The sequence below is a fragment of the Pyxicephalus adspersus genome, chromosome 5, assembly GCF_032062135.1.
Source record: "Pyxicephalus adspersus chromosome 5, UCB_Pads_2.0, whole genome shotgun sequence".
NCBI classification, from domain to species: domain Eukaryota; kingdom Metazoa; phylum Chordata; class Amphibia; order Anura; family Pyxicephalidae; genus Pyxicephalus; species Pyxicephalus adspersus.
This window is the reverse complement of record NC_092862.1, coordinates 61,811,044-61,829,365: the sequence shown is the minus strand read 5'-3', so window position 1 is coordinate 61,829,365 and position 18,322 is coordinate 61,811,044. Positions and strand designations below refer to the sequence as shown.

The 18,322-nt window shown below is 36.6% G+C and overlaps 1 protein-coding gene across 1 annotated transcript; it reads right to left on the bottom strand.

The window, feature by feature from the left end:
• Positions 1-4,310: 4,310 nt before the first annotated feature.
• On the bottom strand, positions 4,311-10,197 carry EDN1 (endothelin 1). The gene is made up of 5 exons (XM_072411699.1): positions 9,783-10,197; positions 7,719-7,893; positions 6,313-6,456; positions 6,056-6,169; positions 4,311-5,296 (listed from the first exon to the last, which is right to left on the bottom strand). Exons 1-5 carry the CDS (start codon positions 9,838-9,840, stop codon positions 5,152-5,154), a joined length of 636 nt encoding a protein of 211 aa, XP_072267800.1. The 5' UTR covers positions 9,841-10,197; the 3' UTR covers positions 4,311-5,151.
• Positions 10,198-18,322: the final 8,125 nt, after the last annotated feature.

The following is an 18,322-nucleotide window of genomic DNA, read 5'->3' as shown; positions in this document are numbered from 1 at the left end:
AGGGCACAAATAGTCGGGTGGGAGTGAGCTGTCTCCTCAGCAGGATGTACTACCTTAAGCACAGTTAGTAGGTAGAATGTTCTAATGAATTAAGGCAGAAGAGTCCCGTAAAGTGTAAAGTGTAAAGATAAATAGACTGATGATTTCTCATCCAGAGCACATTGTAAAAAGTACTAACTCATGGAAAAGACAACTCAGCTCAGAAACGTTGGAGGGAATAAGAATGGATGGGCTAAATTGTTGGTCTCCACTTATGGAACAGGCACCAGTTAGGGATAAGTGATAGTGAGAACAAAATAGAGGTTTAAAGTTTATTTAAAAGAAAATAAATAAATTAGTGACATTTTGTTACATAAATTGCCGTTTGTCTAGATATAGAACTGATCTTTTGGTGTTACTAGTCACACTCCTGCAACATACATACAGATAACTGTGTGGTAGCTGAACACCTGAGCTGTACCCTCATTCTGAGTCAGTGAGAAAGAAAGTTTTAAAGGTAGAGGGTCAGAATACCAACTCAGCTAACTAGATTCTGTAGAACCAGGTCGGCCATGGCAGTTTAAATAATCTCCCATAAAAGGTCCACTTTAGGGTTATAGAACACTTTTCAGGGCACAAGGAATTTCCCTGGGGTTGGTCTTACATTTCCAAAAATAAACTAAACTGTTGAATAAAACAACAAAAGAAATGTGAACTTTGAAAAAAAAATGTATTTTTTACCATGCTGCAGTTTTCATTTCCTATCAGCAACCTATGTAAACCAGACACACCCTGTGCCAAGCTTTGGACTTTGTGCAAAAACCGAGGGAATAAGACAACCAATGTTGTTCTGCCGTTGTTCTTCTTGGGGTAGCTTGAAGATACTGTAAAATAAATTACTTGTAGGGAAGATACTGTGCAAACAGAGAGGTCTTCTGGTCAGCAAAGTAGTATTACTAATCCACATTTGTACAACAGTATGCACAAAATATTCTGTATTCCACCCTAAAACAGGATAAGACAACATGAAAGCAGTGTAATATGGCAGTGGTTGCCATGCTTTCGGAGCTCACTTACATTCATAATTACATTCATAATTTCAAATGTTGCGCATGCGCGGGGAGCCGTATGTCACTCAAAGAGAAGAAACTTCCCTTAGAGTGATGTCATGATGCCAGAACATACCCACTCTCCCATCACAGGCTCAGACCTGCTTGCTAAACATCCTGGGGGGACAGTAGCGCAGGGCTGTTGACACAACAAAAGTTGTGTCCATACAGGGGACATAATCAGCGGGTTCCTTTTCCCTCTCTCCTGAAATTTTCTGGCAGACCACCAGTTGGTGACCGCTGTAATATGGCACCTACATTTCATGCCATGCTTCCATTGTCCAGTTACAGGCTGAGGTTGGGGAGAAAATCAGTAAGTGTTGCTGAATTCCGGCAGAGAAAGTCTCCTGCTAGACAGAACTGTGTGGTGGTGTGAAATGCCCGTGCAAACCTTATCTTTGGATAGTCAGAAATTTAAATCATTTGATAAGTAAAACAGCTCCTTTACATGTATTTGAGATATAACCTGCGTATTTTGATGTTTGTCTGAAGATAAGCTTTTAACTATTACATGACCAAGTCACTGACTTGGAACAAGTATGTACATATCAGGTGACAGAACACAAGAAATTCTTGGTCAGGGATTTGCTAAAATGTGAAACAAAGATAATCATGTCTACCTATGCCTCCCATATTTCTAACAGGTTCCATTCAAGGTTCCTTTATTTCACCTAGATTATCAATATCATATATTGTCTTTATGGCTACCAAAAGTGAAAATGAATGTAAGGAGTACCGGAAAGGAATCAGCACATGAATGAACTTTTGTGGTTTCCCTTATTTTTAATTGGCATATATATCACAAAAATATTCACTAGTCCAACTCAGTCAGCATTATTTCAACATAGCAAGGACATATAAAAATTATGCAACTCATTTTAGGTAGGACATTTATTGTTATAGGATGACATTAGAATGAATGCAATTAAAATCCCCGGATTGTCCTACCTGTGTTTGTAATGAGTTTCCTCTGGGCATTCTGGCTTACCCTAAACCTCCAAAAAATGCTTTTAGGGTAATTGTCTTACCCAGAAATTGTCCTTTGTACATATAGAAAATCAGTACCCGAAGCTTTTCTATCTGCCTGCTGCTGGCTGTAATATGGAAGCAAAGAAGTGTTCATAAAGAATTAAACTAAATAAATCATTTAAAAAACTCAGTTTACCTAAGTCAGAAAGAAAAAGTAAATAAATGCTTCCAGGCTTCAATGCTGCTGAGACCACAAAAAAATATGTATTTTACTGAATTTGAAAACTGGCAAGTTCACTGGTAAAAATGGATTTAGACAATAGTTTGCTCACCATTGTGAGTACCTATATTTTGCTGAGCTCTTAGGCAAAGGCAATGTGAGCAGTGGTTTAAGGAAGTCACACTGGGCTTTTTACAGTCTCAGGAATATTACTAGACAGACAATTTTCAGGGCTTCAGCAGAAGTTTTGCAGGCAATACATCACTTTCAGATAGGGAGGAGGGCCCTTTATATTTTAACAAGTGCTGCTTACTGCATAGAGAAAGTAAGAGAGAGCTAATACTAATAAGTAGGAGAGAGATAATACTAAGGATGATCCTAAAAACTCCACCTATACATTTGACATCAGGTCTTCTTAACTGAAGACTTCACAGGGGTTAGGGCAAATGTCAACTGCAATCCCTCTAACTTCTAATGATACAGAAATGTTTTTTTGATTTTACCAATTACACAGATTTTTATGTCTGTGTTGCCTTAGCAGCCTCCCGACCAAAGCCCTCCTATCAAACCAAGAACCTTTTGATACAATGGTGACCCTCCTCATAATAATGGACAGAGAAAGCAGATTATGTGACATGGTTTAAAAAAAATCATGTCTCCTGGTGGATTGATTCAACCCATACATTTACCTAATCTTGTTCTAATACTTATCCACTTATTCACTTAAGGTAACATGCACAGGCCCAAAAAGACTTCTTGAATTACCCAATTATTATATCATGCATGATTATGCCCTCAAAATATTGCTTTCTATCCGAACATGCACATCCACCAGATCGAATATATCAAAGTTAGTATCACACAATAGCTCTTTCCTACATATAAATAGTTTACTAGTTTAAGTAATTAGAACCTGGTTACAGTGATTTGCCATTATATGCTACTGCAAATTGCACAGTTCCCATTATTTATTGCATTGATTTACGGAATAAGCCTAATAGAGTTTATTCAATGACCATTAAGACAATAGTTTATTATTTTTTTACAATTCTTACTATTATTGCATCATTCACTGACTGATGTCCTCTTCCATTTACATTCTCAGGAGGTATTTTATCATTTGTCTAAATGAAGATTACTGGTTGCTAATTAATTGCTGACTAATTGCCTTAATTAATAATTGGAAGAAAAACTATTTCTTATAACTTGTAGGCTTATGGTGTACTTGTTTTACTTTTACAAAGATTTGTATCATTTAATCATAAAACAGAAAATTGCACCAAAAATACATGTCTTCAGTTTTTTACTCCTACAATTAAAATACAAAGTGTGTTTGTACATAATTTAGTGTGTAGATGATGGCAACAATTGTTTTATGACTCCCACGAGTAATTTTCCCCAACCCACATAGCACATCATGTACTCTCTGTGCATTTCATAACACCATATCCATATATTATTAGGTTCTCAATTATACTTCTTTGATGTAATTATCAATTTACATTTCAATATAATCTATGTAATATCTCTCAGAAGCCTACAGTTTGATTTTTAACAAATGAAATGAACTGGTACCAGGGACATTTTACCTTATTTTCTGTGATGGAAAAAGTGAAGAGGACTCTCCCCAATGGAGATATAAAGCTTACAAAAACCTGAATTGCTTCCCCACATCATACAAAACTAAAAATGTTTTGGTCTTAAAACTTGCTTCAAAATGAAGGTTGTGACAAATGGATCATATCCAAGAGTTCTAAAAATGAGCACCACATTTCTCAATAAATTAGCTACATTCTCAAATTAGCAGATTCTCTGCAAGTAACTTAAACTATAGTAGAAAACTATAATACAAGTTCAGGACTGACGGAAATACCTCTGTTGCATTCTTTGTTCATGAAATATTACCCTATTGGCATTTTTAGTCAAACTTTCAAGTCTTATAGAATATCTGACCTTTACAACAAAAATCACAACTTACAGTACAAGCTTATTATTATATGTTAAAACAATTAAAAGAAAAAACTTCACAAACATTGTGTAAGGGTTACAAAATATTTATTTTAACATTATTACTGAAGGCACGAAGGTCATTTTTTCATACAGAAATACAAACATGCATAGACCAATATGGCCTATTCCAATGGATATTTAACACAGTAAATATAGTCAGTTAAAAATAATATAAATATTTATTTTAAAAAATATTCACATAATAAATTTAGATAAGGGATAGCAGATAACTCCACTGCTGTTTACGACCCAGTTTTAGCTTGTGAAAGTAATTAACATGAAGAAAAAAATATTGAAGTGTTCTCTTAGACCACACCAACCAGTCGCTAAACAAATCCAGGATCTATCAAAGACTTGATTAGCTTCGGTGAAGAGTTCCAAGCTATAAGGCATTTTCACAGGACAAGCTAAACTATAGGCAGGAGGAAAGCCCTTCAGAGGAGTAAAGCTGAGGTAGTCAAGTATGTATGTGATATGTCCTCAAAAATGGGCTAAATGTCCATTTACTATACACATACACCTCCATATGCAGCATCTCATGTGTAGAATAAGGCATGTGTTTTTTGCATATTGCGTTCCAGTGTTTTACTGTCAGTAGAAATGCTTGGCAGATAATCCAAAATTTTAGTTCTATTATTCTGTTCCTGATTGTTTCCACAGCATTTTTTCCAGTAGCAGACCAGACCTGATTTGTATCTAATAATAAGCTACGTTGTGTGCCATTTCTGAAGGTCCTACAACTCCAGATTCAGTCTTCATACTGTTTATAAGTGTAAAGAGCCATCAAGGAGAAGGAGTAATGCGCACACAGTAACTCACTGACAGCAATATCTTCCACGCTTTCAAAAAAATAGGTGCAAGCTTTTAACTATGATGTTGTTTTATATGTTTCCAAAGTCCTCTGTTCCTCTGTGTCCAGGGACGTGTTTCTTCTTTCATCTCACTGAGCTTTTTCAGTAGCCTGGCAATAGCAAATGACCTTTTGATTGACCTTGTAATGTCATCCATTCTATAAAACAAACAAAAAAAAATCAGCTGTAAGTTACATAGTAATACAATTTATCATATATAGTACACAACTGATAAATGTTTGCAATATGTATTATATCAATAAAAACAATAGTTTTTTTCTGAACTTCTTCATCCCACCACTATCATTAGGTAGGAACATACTTCTAAAGCTAAAGACTTGAATACTTGGGGCAGTCAACACATAACCCCTAATAAAGTAAAAAGACCAGTCCATACCTATACTGATAATTATTCTGTGTTGCAGTAGGAAATTATTCAGTTATTTCCAGCTAGCGAACCCAAAAAGACCTATAACCTACAATCATTATTTTCCTTAATAAAAGTCTGAAATGCTTGCTGGTTTGGACATGCAGTATATGTGACTTTATCCTAAGAGCTCACTTGTTCCCCTTTAGCTGTGGGTTCTAAATATTTTCCTGTGAAAAAAATGTCAAACTAACACGTGAATGAAGTCTGTTGACTGAGAACTTAAGTTTAGACAGATGTATCAAGCACGCATAATAGGTGTTTCTCGTCTTTGACAAACCACACCTAGAAACGTCAAACAACAAACGCATTCCCAGGGTACAAATATGCAGCTAAGCTATCTGGTAGAGCTATTTTGGCTTTTTTCACGTGAAATTATACTTTCAAACAAAACATGAGATACTCAACTACCAAATCAAAAAAATTGTTTTGTCTATCAAGTAATTTTTATAGATACAGCATTTTGTTTAATAAATGTGCTTTTTCTTACCTTTCTGTGTTACTATGAAGGTGCTTTTCAACACAGAGCGATCCCACCTGAAGGCCATTGCAAACTTTGACCTGCTGACGCTGGTGCATTCCTTTTTCCAGTGAAGGCTGGACACTGTAAGAAAACAAAGCATTGTAAGACACAAACCAAGGAACACCTTTTCTCAACACATGCTTTCCAGATAAAGGCCGTCTCTGCTACAGGTGTACTCAGAGTTCGCTTTGTCAGTACTACATACTGAAAATATTTGCACACACCTGAGCTCGGCTGAGGCTTGGCAGAAATCCAGGCATTTCTTATCCTCACGCTTGGCACAGGTACACCTGTCTGCAGACTCCGTCTTTGTGTCTTGCAATGAACGTTTCAAGCGAGGCCCACCGAGACCATAAGGCACCATTTTCCTGCACAGAAAAACAAAAACAAGCTCAGTCTATAATGCTGTAAAATAATATCAGTATACATTTCAACATGAAGATGGTGCAACCGCAGATTAAAAAATAAAGAGTTCAATGTGCAGTATTTGGTGTCCAACCAAGAAAATGTCAGAATATGAAAACTTCCCACACAATGCACTGCAGTAGTAACCTTTGTACAAAAGATCTTAATTTCCAGCTTATTTAATGACATACAATTTCACAAATTGCAAGATTTGGTTTCACAGTGGCATACCATCAAGTTGTACAGGCTGCGACCTGTATTTCAATTAATAGCTAGTTAATGGTTGTTAAATCACAGTTTAGGAGTATTTTGTTGTAAATGCTTAAGAGGTAAAAAGTAAGGCAAACATTTACAGCTTATCATAATTTGAGTTCTGAGTAATTAGTGCATTATATGTAAAGCTCCAGTTATGTGTCAACAGATTCTAAACAGACCAATTCTATTTCAATAATAACCAATTGAACTAAGAATATGGAGCACTTATAACACAGTTAGGCAGCTTTATCTGATGAAAAAGGTCATAGATTCCTTCTTCTCCTTGATTGGCTGTACTACTTTCATAAGTCATTCGGACTACAGCATGTGCTTCATACTTGTTTATTACTATCAGCTTCTTTATATTTGTCCAGTAAACTTTTCATTTCTTTTTTTTTGGTAAAATTTTAATGCATGCACAATTTCCAGATTTTGATTTCCTGGGAATTGTTTTAGGTTTTCAGCTTTAGTTGTAAATGTTGTGGCAAAGACCAATTTATAAAAATCCACTTAAGTCCTTCATGTTTTACTAGCTCAGTTTAATTTTATTGTTACGTATATTTGAAAAAAAAATCTGGAAAATGATGAAATACTGGGATAGTCACAGTGGTAGCAACCGGTAATCATAGACTATCCCAAACAAGCATTAATACATATAATATAGAGACATAATGCATAATATTATGAAGGCAGACAAATTGGAAAGACTGGGTGTGCCAAATAGCCATTAGCTGCTGTCAATTCTCCAAAGTCAAGTTTTATTGCACAATCTCTCTAGCATCCCATTAAATCAGAGTTCCTCATGTGACATATATGTGGCCCGCCATATAGCACACTGGGTAATTGTATCATATATCAAAAACCCTTACAATCATATTTTGTAGAAAGAATGAGCTTTGTATTATAAAAGGCTTGTCTGTGTGGGATAAAAAATATGCCTAACAAGACAATCTAAGGTCCTGATGCTTACTCTGGTGTGTTGATCCAAATGATATCCAGATGACAGAAGTACACACATTCTTTGTCCATAAGGGATGAACAAGAGCAGCGTTTAAATCTGCGTGGCCGCAAGGGGGCACCAGAGAGGTGAGGAGAGGCTGGAGCTTCAGATGGAGTAGACTCTTCTGGGAAAGTGCTTCTTAACCCTAAAAGCAAGTATAGGATTCTTGTTAAATGATTATATTGGAAACATAAAACTCTTACTTTATAAAAAAAATAGGAAAAGTATATTCACAATGTAATCAGACATTATTTTAACTCAAATTTAGACCTTCACAAAACATTCATGAATATCCCAATATCTGTGTACCCCTGCCTTCTACTTTGGGTTATCCCAGATTTACCAAAAAATATAATTATGCTTTTTGATTGCGTTCCATTTAAGACAAGTATTGCTATGTCAGAACATCATGTAACTCCAGCTGTCTGTTGTGCAATGTAATGCATTCCTATCATAATAATAGGAGCAGGCAGGACTAAACATGTTATCCCACCGATGTAACGATACAGCCAATTTACATGTGGAATCTGCAAGGATAAATTGTTACTAAGAAGCACATTAGGATCAATGGCTTGTGGCAGCATGGTACCATGTTCTAGCTAATATCCATAGCACCTCGATCCCAGTAATAAGCATCCTATGGTCCATGTGTCCAGATCAATGTCCTAGGTATTACTAAACAGTATTTATATTATTATATTAATATAAAAAAGCAGGACTTTTCCCATGAGGGAACCATGAGGAATATAGAGCATCTCCATGAAATCAGGAATGAATTATGCACAATGGCTATGCTGTGGAGGATACCCAGACACAATCCTATTACAAGGTTTGTAGTGGATAAAGCGCTATTATAAATGGAATCCATAGATCACTTCTGCAATGACTGCATCCCAAGCAGCTCTATACTAATATCACAATATGGAGCACACTATGGTATTACATGTAACTACATAATGAATTCAGCTTACATTCTCCAAATTCTCAGTAACAAGTTCTGCTCATTTTTCTGAGCATTTCCCATACATATTATCTCAAACTACAATGTGACAACAGGTGTGAGGAAGAATCAGTCCATAGCACACAAAGAGCACCTGTTTTATCATTGCACAATCCGGTAATTCTTTTCAATCTTCCTGATTCCATGTGCTCAATAAATGCAGAGCTCATGCTGGAATACCCACAACAAGCTGCTCAACCTGTCAGCTCCATCTCCCAGAGAATCCTTCCTCCAAATCCCAATCTGCTCTGCTTCCTACACCTGATCTCTGCCATAAAACTCACAATTTCCCCATCACACTTTTACAGCCATGATACATCATCTTCACAACTCAACCTAATGATTATTTCCACAAGGGATCACATGTAATATTCACCTGTACTCTGCAAATAGGAATAGCAATAATACAAAAGTAATAATACAATATAATATATAGTATGTGATCCCAAAATTGGATCCATGCTGCCAACACCTATGCTCCTTTTATATTGAACAACCATAGACAAACAAAACAATATACTACAAATAAAAAATATTATTGTAATTATTGATAATACTAATAATAAATATTTATATTATACAACATAATACATATATTCATATATATATATATATATATATATATATATATATATATATGTGTGTGTGTGTGTGTGTGTGTATTTCCATGAAAGACCAAATTCATTGTCCTGCAGTGACATGATCACCCTACCTGTACCTTGCCATGATGCCATAATCTGGCTGCACAATGCTCACAAAATGATATTTAATGTGCCTGGGGCTGTAATGTGAATTGCATATTTCATCTGAAGAATGCACATAAAGGTATTTTTCATTTTACCTGGAAAAACCCAAAGATTGCCTTCTACAGGTTACCTAGTTTTCTAAACCAGATTTACAATCCTAGGTAACAAAAACAGGTGCTCAGACAATACAGAATTAAATTGTAAAAAATAAAATGAAACAAACAAAAAACAATAATGCCCCAGATTATGAATACAGGATATGTTGATAACCTATCAAATTTACTCTACCTGTTCCATAGGTTCCTTGAAGAAGAACCAAAAGCAGATAAAACATCTCAAAATCCATTGTAATTCCTAAATATTCTCCTTGAAGATCAGCAAAAAATAGGAATTCCAAAGAAAAAAAAGTTAATAAATAGGTATAATATTAATAATAATTATAAAAAAAAGTCCCACAGGTTTGGAGAAAAATAAGGAAAATGATCCTTAGTAGTTCCAGTCTCTATAAATGAAAAGTTCTCATTTAGTTGTCCTGTAGAATAAGTTTTAGTGCTGGTTATTGCTCAGACAAGTCCCAAAGTGATTGTGATGCAGCCAGCTGGTGTTCTCCTTTTTATATTGAACAGCCATAGAGTTTGTAAACAGCCCTGAATTTATATTATCCTTAGACAATGTTATTGTGCTATTAGTCACCGAGAAGCAACGTGCAGACTAAGATAAGGGGAGGCTGGAAAGGAAACCTCTGCTAAATTCAGAAAGGGAGACGCCGTCTGACAAAATCAGGGGCAGGGCTACAGAGAAATCCCTGACTCTGTCCAAGGTGACGGTGTGCGCTGCTGCCGCTGGAGGGCGCGATCCCCCCACCTGGAATACAGTCAGCTGCGCTGAGATGTGGGAGCTGCATTGCTCTTCTTGTAATTACACTTCTTATTTCACCTGTCAGCTTTATATTGCTACCAACTGGAAAAACTGGAACTGGATGGTAAATACTGTCTTAGAAACAAGAATGTTCTATTAATGAGCGGTTTTCTTTTCCATCACAGCTCTGTACACAATTAACTGTAGATTATTGGGGAATTTGACACCTGGCTGAATTCTTTGGCAGAGCACAATTTTGCAGCAAGAGCCATTTCATAAGTTGATCATTTATGATTTTTATCAGATGCTGTGTGGGTAGTAAAATAGTAGACTAGTTACAGTCATGAGTGGGTTTGATTATTGGTTTTTAGGAATGTTGTGTTTATAAAATAAGGTTATAAGCTGCTAATTGTGCCTGTGCTTATAATCAGACATTTGTGTGCAAGGCTTGCAGTAGATGTGTACTATAGACCTAGCAAATGATTCATAGTAGGGGTTGCAAAGTCACAAAAATCTAACAGAGCGCTGGGTGTGTTTTTACATTTTAGGAGTAAATGGCCTGAGAACACAGACATTCCTGTATTCATCAGATTATTCAAAGAGCATGTATCCTGATCTTTCACTAATGATGCTTTGGGAGTTTTCCATAAAATTTGGACACTTTGGATCACCCATTATCTACCAGGGGATTTCAATTTTTACCTTCTTCCTTTATGAGGGGTACTTTTTATTTTAATATTATTACAGTCATTTATGTCAAGGTGTAGCCTCAGGTCTCCTTGTTCCCATCCCCTGTACCCTATCTGTTTTCCTTGTTTATCTGTTTTTGTTTTTGTCTCTAGAATGTTTTATGTCATTTTTGTATGTTTTTCTGTTATTTTTTTTTTTACTAATGTATATGTACATGTGTTTGGTTAGGGTTGGGTAATGTTTAGTGCTTGAAGCTCAACTATGCACAGGATGGATATTTTGTACTGTTGGTATTGTTCTTCCCATTTTTCAATATCTGTGCTTTTTAATGGTACTATGGTTATTGTAGTACACTTTAATAGCACCCCATATCTTTTTATGTCATCTAATATGCCAATACATATTTTGAGTGCTTTGGTTTTCTTTTTCTTTCTTTCTTTCTTTCCACCCCTGATCCCCCCTCTGCCAGAAAATGCACACTTTTTCCGATAGTGGAAGACAATAAAATCTCTTTACATCTGAGCAATACAACATTTTGTTGGCAGTATCCATCCTTGCAGCACATTTTATTGAATGTATTGCTAATGACATAATGGCTAACAAGTAGTTAAAGCCCAACTCTTGGTAAATGCATGCATAAAGATAAAGAGAGCGGCTCTAGCATCATCACATTAGAGTTGCTCTTTGCATCATTTATGACTGGCCACTGCTTGAGAAGATCCAAAGAGAAGGATACTGATAAGTTATGGGACCATTTTAAGTATAAAAGGTCAGAAACTGTGATGTGCACCACTTGCATAAAATAAATGTGCTGAGAATTTGAATTTCTTGGTTTCGCCATTGCTGCCATTTAAACCTTGGTCCATACATTGAACTCAAATAAAACATTTACTTAAACCTCTGTTAGAAAACCCCAAGATATTTTCACTACCAGTGCAAATGTTCCCAAAAGTCCCACTTACATAAAGAAGCTGTCATAGTATTAGTGTATTTGATGCAGCTGTAACAGAGTTATAATATACAGATAAAAATAGGTGACAGCATGCATGCTTTCTCTTACACCATCTTTCAGAAGTCTTAGAACTTATTTTGGCCCAATTTACTATACAACGGATAAGCCAAGTGCAAAGACAATGATGATGGCCAACTGAATCATTAAAAGCTACAAATATAACCAAGTTTAGCATAACAGCTTTTAAAGCACAACTCTATCTAAAGTATTAATATAATAACCTCCTTACATTCACATTTTTTAATAAAATGCTGGCCAACCCTTGGCATATTTGCAAGGTAAGCGTCTTCCAATCAAAGAATGGCTCATGATGAAGAATTGGAGGGTTAGGGACAACTTTGTGTCCAGGTAACTAATTACTAAAAACAAATACATGCTTAGTAATAAGTAGCTGCCCACAAGGCTTCCTTTTTTAACTCAATTAATATTCTCAGCATTGTCACACACTTCCCTTATTATAAAATTACTGAAAAATAACAGGATTACACAATATCAGGGCAGTTACACCAACTGCATCATCTACAACAGAAAGCATTGAGCAACAAAGAACTTTGTTTGCCCAGCATTTTAACAATTTAGGTTTTGATCCTGCTAGAAATAGCTGATAACTTTGGGTGCTCTCGGGGTCAGGAGAAGGATCCCACTGGGGGGGGGGGGCTCACCGGCCAGTGAACCATGTCTCCTGTATTCATCACGGCAGTGGACGGGTTGTGTTTATGACATCATGACATCAATCTGGGGGAATTTCTTACCCTTTGAGTGACACACGGCTCCCCACGCATGGGCGGCCTGGAGTGGTCCGCGAGCTCCAAAAGGTTGGGGACCACTGCCTTAGTTAGGTCTTTCTGTGGACTACAGTAAAGCTCTCTCCTCTGCCAAGGTGAAAAGGAGACAAGGTGTTCTGTAGTCCTGTCCTGGAATTGTCCTGCTTTCCATGAAGAATAGAAGGAGGAGGCTGGAAGATGGGTCAGAGCAAGTAATTGTGTAGATGAAGCGATATATCCAGGCAATGGAGGGAGAACTTCCATTTTTGTATGTGTTTCCCAGTGCTGGTGTGTCAGTGTGTTTACATGTGTTCATACGTATGCTTGTGTACCAATGTGTATGTAGTCAGATGTGAATGCATGTAAATATTTGTGTGTATGTATGAAAGTGTACGAATGCGTGTATGGAATTTTTATATTCATGTGTTTGCTGTTGCATCTTTTTTTTGGAAGGTAGGTTGATATTAGGTTGCCTGCCTAGGGCGTTAAGACGCCACCATTAACGAGTGTGTTAATGACAGACTTACTAGGTGAAAATAAAGGAAAAATAATTCAGCCTCCACATCTTTTTACTTGTAAGTTGCTATTTCTTACATTTATGCTCTTTTATTTTTTAATTACACTTTAATTTTAGAAATGGGTGTTCACTTTAGTGAATCTGATGTTTCAACTATTTAATATTAGATGTTGTCATACCAATCTAGCTGTAACATGTGAGACGACTTCCTTACCTGCTTTGATTTTACAGCTAAACTTCAGGCATGTAGTTAGATACTTGGCTCAAATACTTACATGTGAACTGCTTAGCTGCAACTAGATGCTCCGGGATATGTATATGTGCAGACAGGCATCCATGAGCACTGCTCAATCTTCTCTACAAGGTCTATGTAATGCTAGTACTATATGAGAAGCTACAGCTCTATCTGCCTTTTCCTTCCAGTAATTGGAGCTAATTGCTGAGCTGTTTATCAGAGGCAGCTACAAATCACTGGTGTGCTGGGGTCATCAGGACATGCACTGGAAAACATAAAGCTGCTAAAGTTGGCAATTTAGCACCCAAAGCTATGTACACATGTTGGATGATTGTTGATTGCAAATAAAAGTCATATATATCCAGCAGTCCACTCAATGTAAATCAAATTGTCACAGCAGATTGATAAACAACCAATCATGATTGACTGCTCTGCTTTTCCTCTCTCGACCTCCCCCTTCTCTCTCCATAGAACAAAATTGTGTTGTGTGTACAGCGTTCGTTAATTCATCTGTCACTGGAAACAATCATGGAAGATTGTTCTCAGCTACAGTGATCTCAAATCTTTTTGTACACCAATCACCATTATTAAATATTATTATTATTATTATTATTATTAATAATAATTATTGTTAAACAGGATTTTCTATAGTGCCAACATATTACGCAGCGCTGTACAATAAATAGGGGTTGCAAATGACAGACTAATACAGACGGTGATACTGGAGGAGAGGACCCTGCCCCGAAGAGCTTACAATCTAGTAGGTGGGGGAATTTACACACAATAGGAGGGGGATATGTAATGGTGGGAAGTAGTGATTGTTTCAGAAGACAGAAGAAGATGGGTAGGCAAGTTTGAAAAAATGGGTTTTGAGTGCTCTTTTAAATGAGCAAAAAGTAGGAGCAAGCCGAATAGGACGAGGAAGACCATTCCAGAAGAGTTGGGGCACTACAAAAAAATAAGAGGGCATTGGAGTCTGTTTTGGCTTTTCATAGCATTTGTTATTAGCCATTAGTGGACTAATGATGTACTTTTCAACATCATACATTTGTTAATTGTAGTCTGGTAAGGTTTGTGATATCTTTGAAGGATATTCTATACGGAAACAGAGAAATCAGACAGCTGTTTTGAAATTCAAACAATGCGACAATGTCACAGTGCCAAATGCTAGTGCATAAGCGACTGTATGTTTGTCCAATAATTATTGTCTACTGATTCATACAGAAAGAATACCTTTGTTCTGGAAGTCACTTATTATGGGAGCACCAGCACTAGAGAACGCAGACTGCATTCCAAGTCTCTCTGTCATAGCTTCCCCAAGAGGAAATTCTGTCTGATTTACTTGTGGCATCCTGATAATGCAGTCCCTGTAATACCTTGTTCGGTCTGTTGTGAACATAACAGAGAAAGGAAGCTTAAAGAGCCACCCTAGGCAACAAATTCAATCAATCAGTGAGATGCTAATGCTAGCTTGGAAACTTTGTGGTTTTCATTGTCTGAATGGCCACCTTCATAATTTCATATCTACAGCAGACAGATTAAACAAGTTTTTTCCCAAGACTTTATGTACCTTAAGCCACAGTGAGTCAGTACCCAGGACAGCGGGGTTTGAGAAGGGAACAGAAATCCTTAAAAAAAATTGTATTAAAGTTTCTGTTTGGTCACCTCTGGACTTTACAGTTAAAAACTAGTTGTGCATATAAAGCTAGCTCCAATAAGAAGCGGCAATTATTTCTGAATATCTGGGGCAATGTGATTCAGTTCACCCATGGTACAGATGGGCCTGTAATTTTACCACAATATGTGCCGCACAACCCCCATCTAGAAACAGCATAGGTTGAAGTAGGTTGGTACCCTAATTAAGGAACACCCACCCTAGTAGTTTTTACATTCAGAATTGTAACTCTTCAGAAAGATATTGCTGGCCATTGCTACTAATTGATGAAAAGGAGAATATGAATAATTGCTAGTTGGTAGGTTATGCCAACATTAAAAGGTGTCATTTATTATTGCAGGAACCTACCAAGTATATAAACTTTTAAAACATATCATAAACAGTGATACCAAATAATTGACTTTACAAAAGGGCATAAGTATCTAAGAACAAGTAGGAGTAGCCTGGTGAAAGGACTTATCTGCCTGAGGACCATGCATAGAAGCTACTGTTCCCCTTCCTACCACTACTGCTAACTTACAACATAAGGCATGGACTGAATTTATTGCTCAATAAATGCATTCTTGACTGAGGTCAGATGGGGTTTTGTGCACTGCTTCATCCCAAGTTCAGATCCATAGGTTAAGATCTTTAGACAAATTGTCAAACAATATAAAGAACTGTGCTAGACTGGTCAAATCCACAGTTCTGTCACCACCAGCACAATCATTACCAATATAAAACATTGCTACCCAATTTATACATACAAGAAAAGTATGTAAGAGATGTCTTACAGTATTGTGAGTGTGAATATGTGATGGGACCTGACATGGTCTAAGGACTAATAGAGTCTTGCATAGCATGATAAATGGCTAGATTCCCCTACCAGCAGTGGAAGGTTAGATAAGAGCATGAAGTCCACGTGTTTATTCCCACATCCTTAGATATAATTCCAGGTAGGGAAATCTGACCTCTCTGGAACAATGGGAGGTTTAGTTGGTCAATATGGGCAAAATGTCCTATTTGACAATTTCATTAATGGGTCATTTTCTTGCCAGGTTTAACTAGATCTAAGCCAAATATGTATGCCCATGATGCAAACTTTCATTGATGAATATGCAGTGATGGCCATTATTCACATTCTGTTCATCCATAACTAAACTGTGCAGCAGGCGCACTGAGCAAAACTCAGTTCATTTCACTGAAGACAGAGAAATTAGCCATTATGGGGTCATCAGGAAGAAAAGTCCTTGATAAGAATTTCTCCCATCACAGGCCTCCTTTAAAAAAGGACTCACTGGATAACTTATAATTCTTAGATACTGTGCCCAGATCAGTGATTAAATAAAACAAGTAAAGCAAATACTGTAATCTGAAGTGGAATTATATTGGCGCTATCAGTCTGACACAAATGTTCTAGGATTTTTTAAATTCATCTTTGAACAAGCAGGATAGGCAAACAAACACGTTATCTACTTTCTGAACTATTTATATTCATTTTTAGTTTAGTTTTTCCAAGATATGTTCCTTAACATACTTTTCCTAACACACAATGAAGTAAAATCAGATAAGTTTTTTTTTTCATTTTAACGTTGTTGCTAATAACGTCTTGTATATAATGATGTAATAGGAGATCTGTCACTACAGATTGTTTTCTAAATCAAAAGGCCTTAAAATAATGCATTTTGGATTGAATCTAAATCCATAGTTCTTGAACAACAGTACAATAGAGCGTCTAATAAGCCAAGTGCCCAGTTTTGGATCAGCTAGAGGAACATACATATTGTAAATCTAGCTGCACATAGTGCAGTGTGTTGAATGACACTGGAGCCATGGAGCCATCATTGGAGTGATGAAAACCTTCTTTTTTTACAGTTTAAGATGAAGAGATTGCTTTCTTCATACTAATATTTTTACCACTGTAATTTTATGTAAACAGATTTAAAGTTTAATCCCAGAGATATTTATGTTCAGGACAATCTAGCAATGGATAAAGGGGCACATTCTGCAGTGAAAAGATGACAGCGGTTCTAACCACTCTCCAAAGTTTTGCAAAAAATCAATGGGCTTCTAATACAATGCCTGATACTTTTATTGATTATGATCGGAAACAGTGGTGAATGTAGCCAACAATGGCCCTCCATGCAGAACTGATGTGAGGGCCCCTGCCATCTGCACCTACACTCACCCACACCTCTCCACCTCCAAGCACTGCCCCCATTGACTAACACAGAATCACAACTACAAGTAGGAAATCTGGAAGGGTAAGATTATTTGACACAACTGTCTATTCATCCGGCCCATCCAGGTGTCCTACTTGTGGCCCAGGAAAGCACAGGAACAAGTGTTTCTCAGCTCTGCTGCATTGTCTGGTCCCATTGCCAACGTGACTCTGCAAGGCCAATGTCCACAGAGATTAAGCAAGGGTCCTGTTGACTGAGAGGGGCCCAGGGCCCTCATTCAGCTGCACACTCAGTACCTTTATATATCTACCACTGATCTTTGCCCTTACCACCCACAGCTATTACACATTTTATGTTTTATCTATTTGTCTTATCTCAAGTATGACACTAAAAATAAATTCAATTAAAATCCAGGACAAAATAACAAATATAGTTTAAAATTATTTCCTGAACATTTATACAAGAACACTTCATTTAATCTGAATTTCAGGAGTACTGCTAAACTGGCCATATGATTATTATTATTATTATTATTATTAATAAGCAAGATTTACATTATGTACATTAAATCCCTATAGGTACACCTAGCACATGTATAAAATTATTGATCCTTCTTCCTTTTACTACTTTGCAGACTGTGTGCTGCAACGTTATCTCTTATACTGACTAAACACATTTTTCGAAACCTAAAGCTCGTTAAATGTGAATTTTGTTTTTGTATACCCGAAAAGGAAGTCAGTACAAGGCAAACATAAAGATTTGAGAGTCTGTTTATCAATCTTTTCACTCATGATACATTCATTTTTTTAAACTTAGAATGTAAAAACATGAGTAAATCATGGGAGAAAGCTGGGTGAATGCTGAGTAAAAACAATGATAACAAAACCCTTTAGATTTATAACATTTGGACATGTA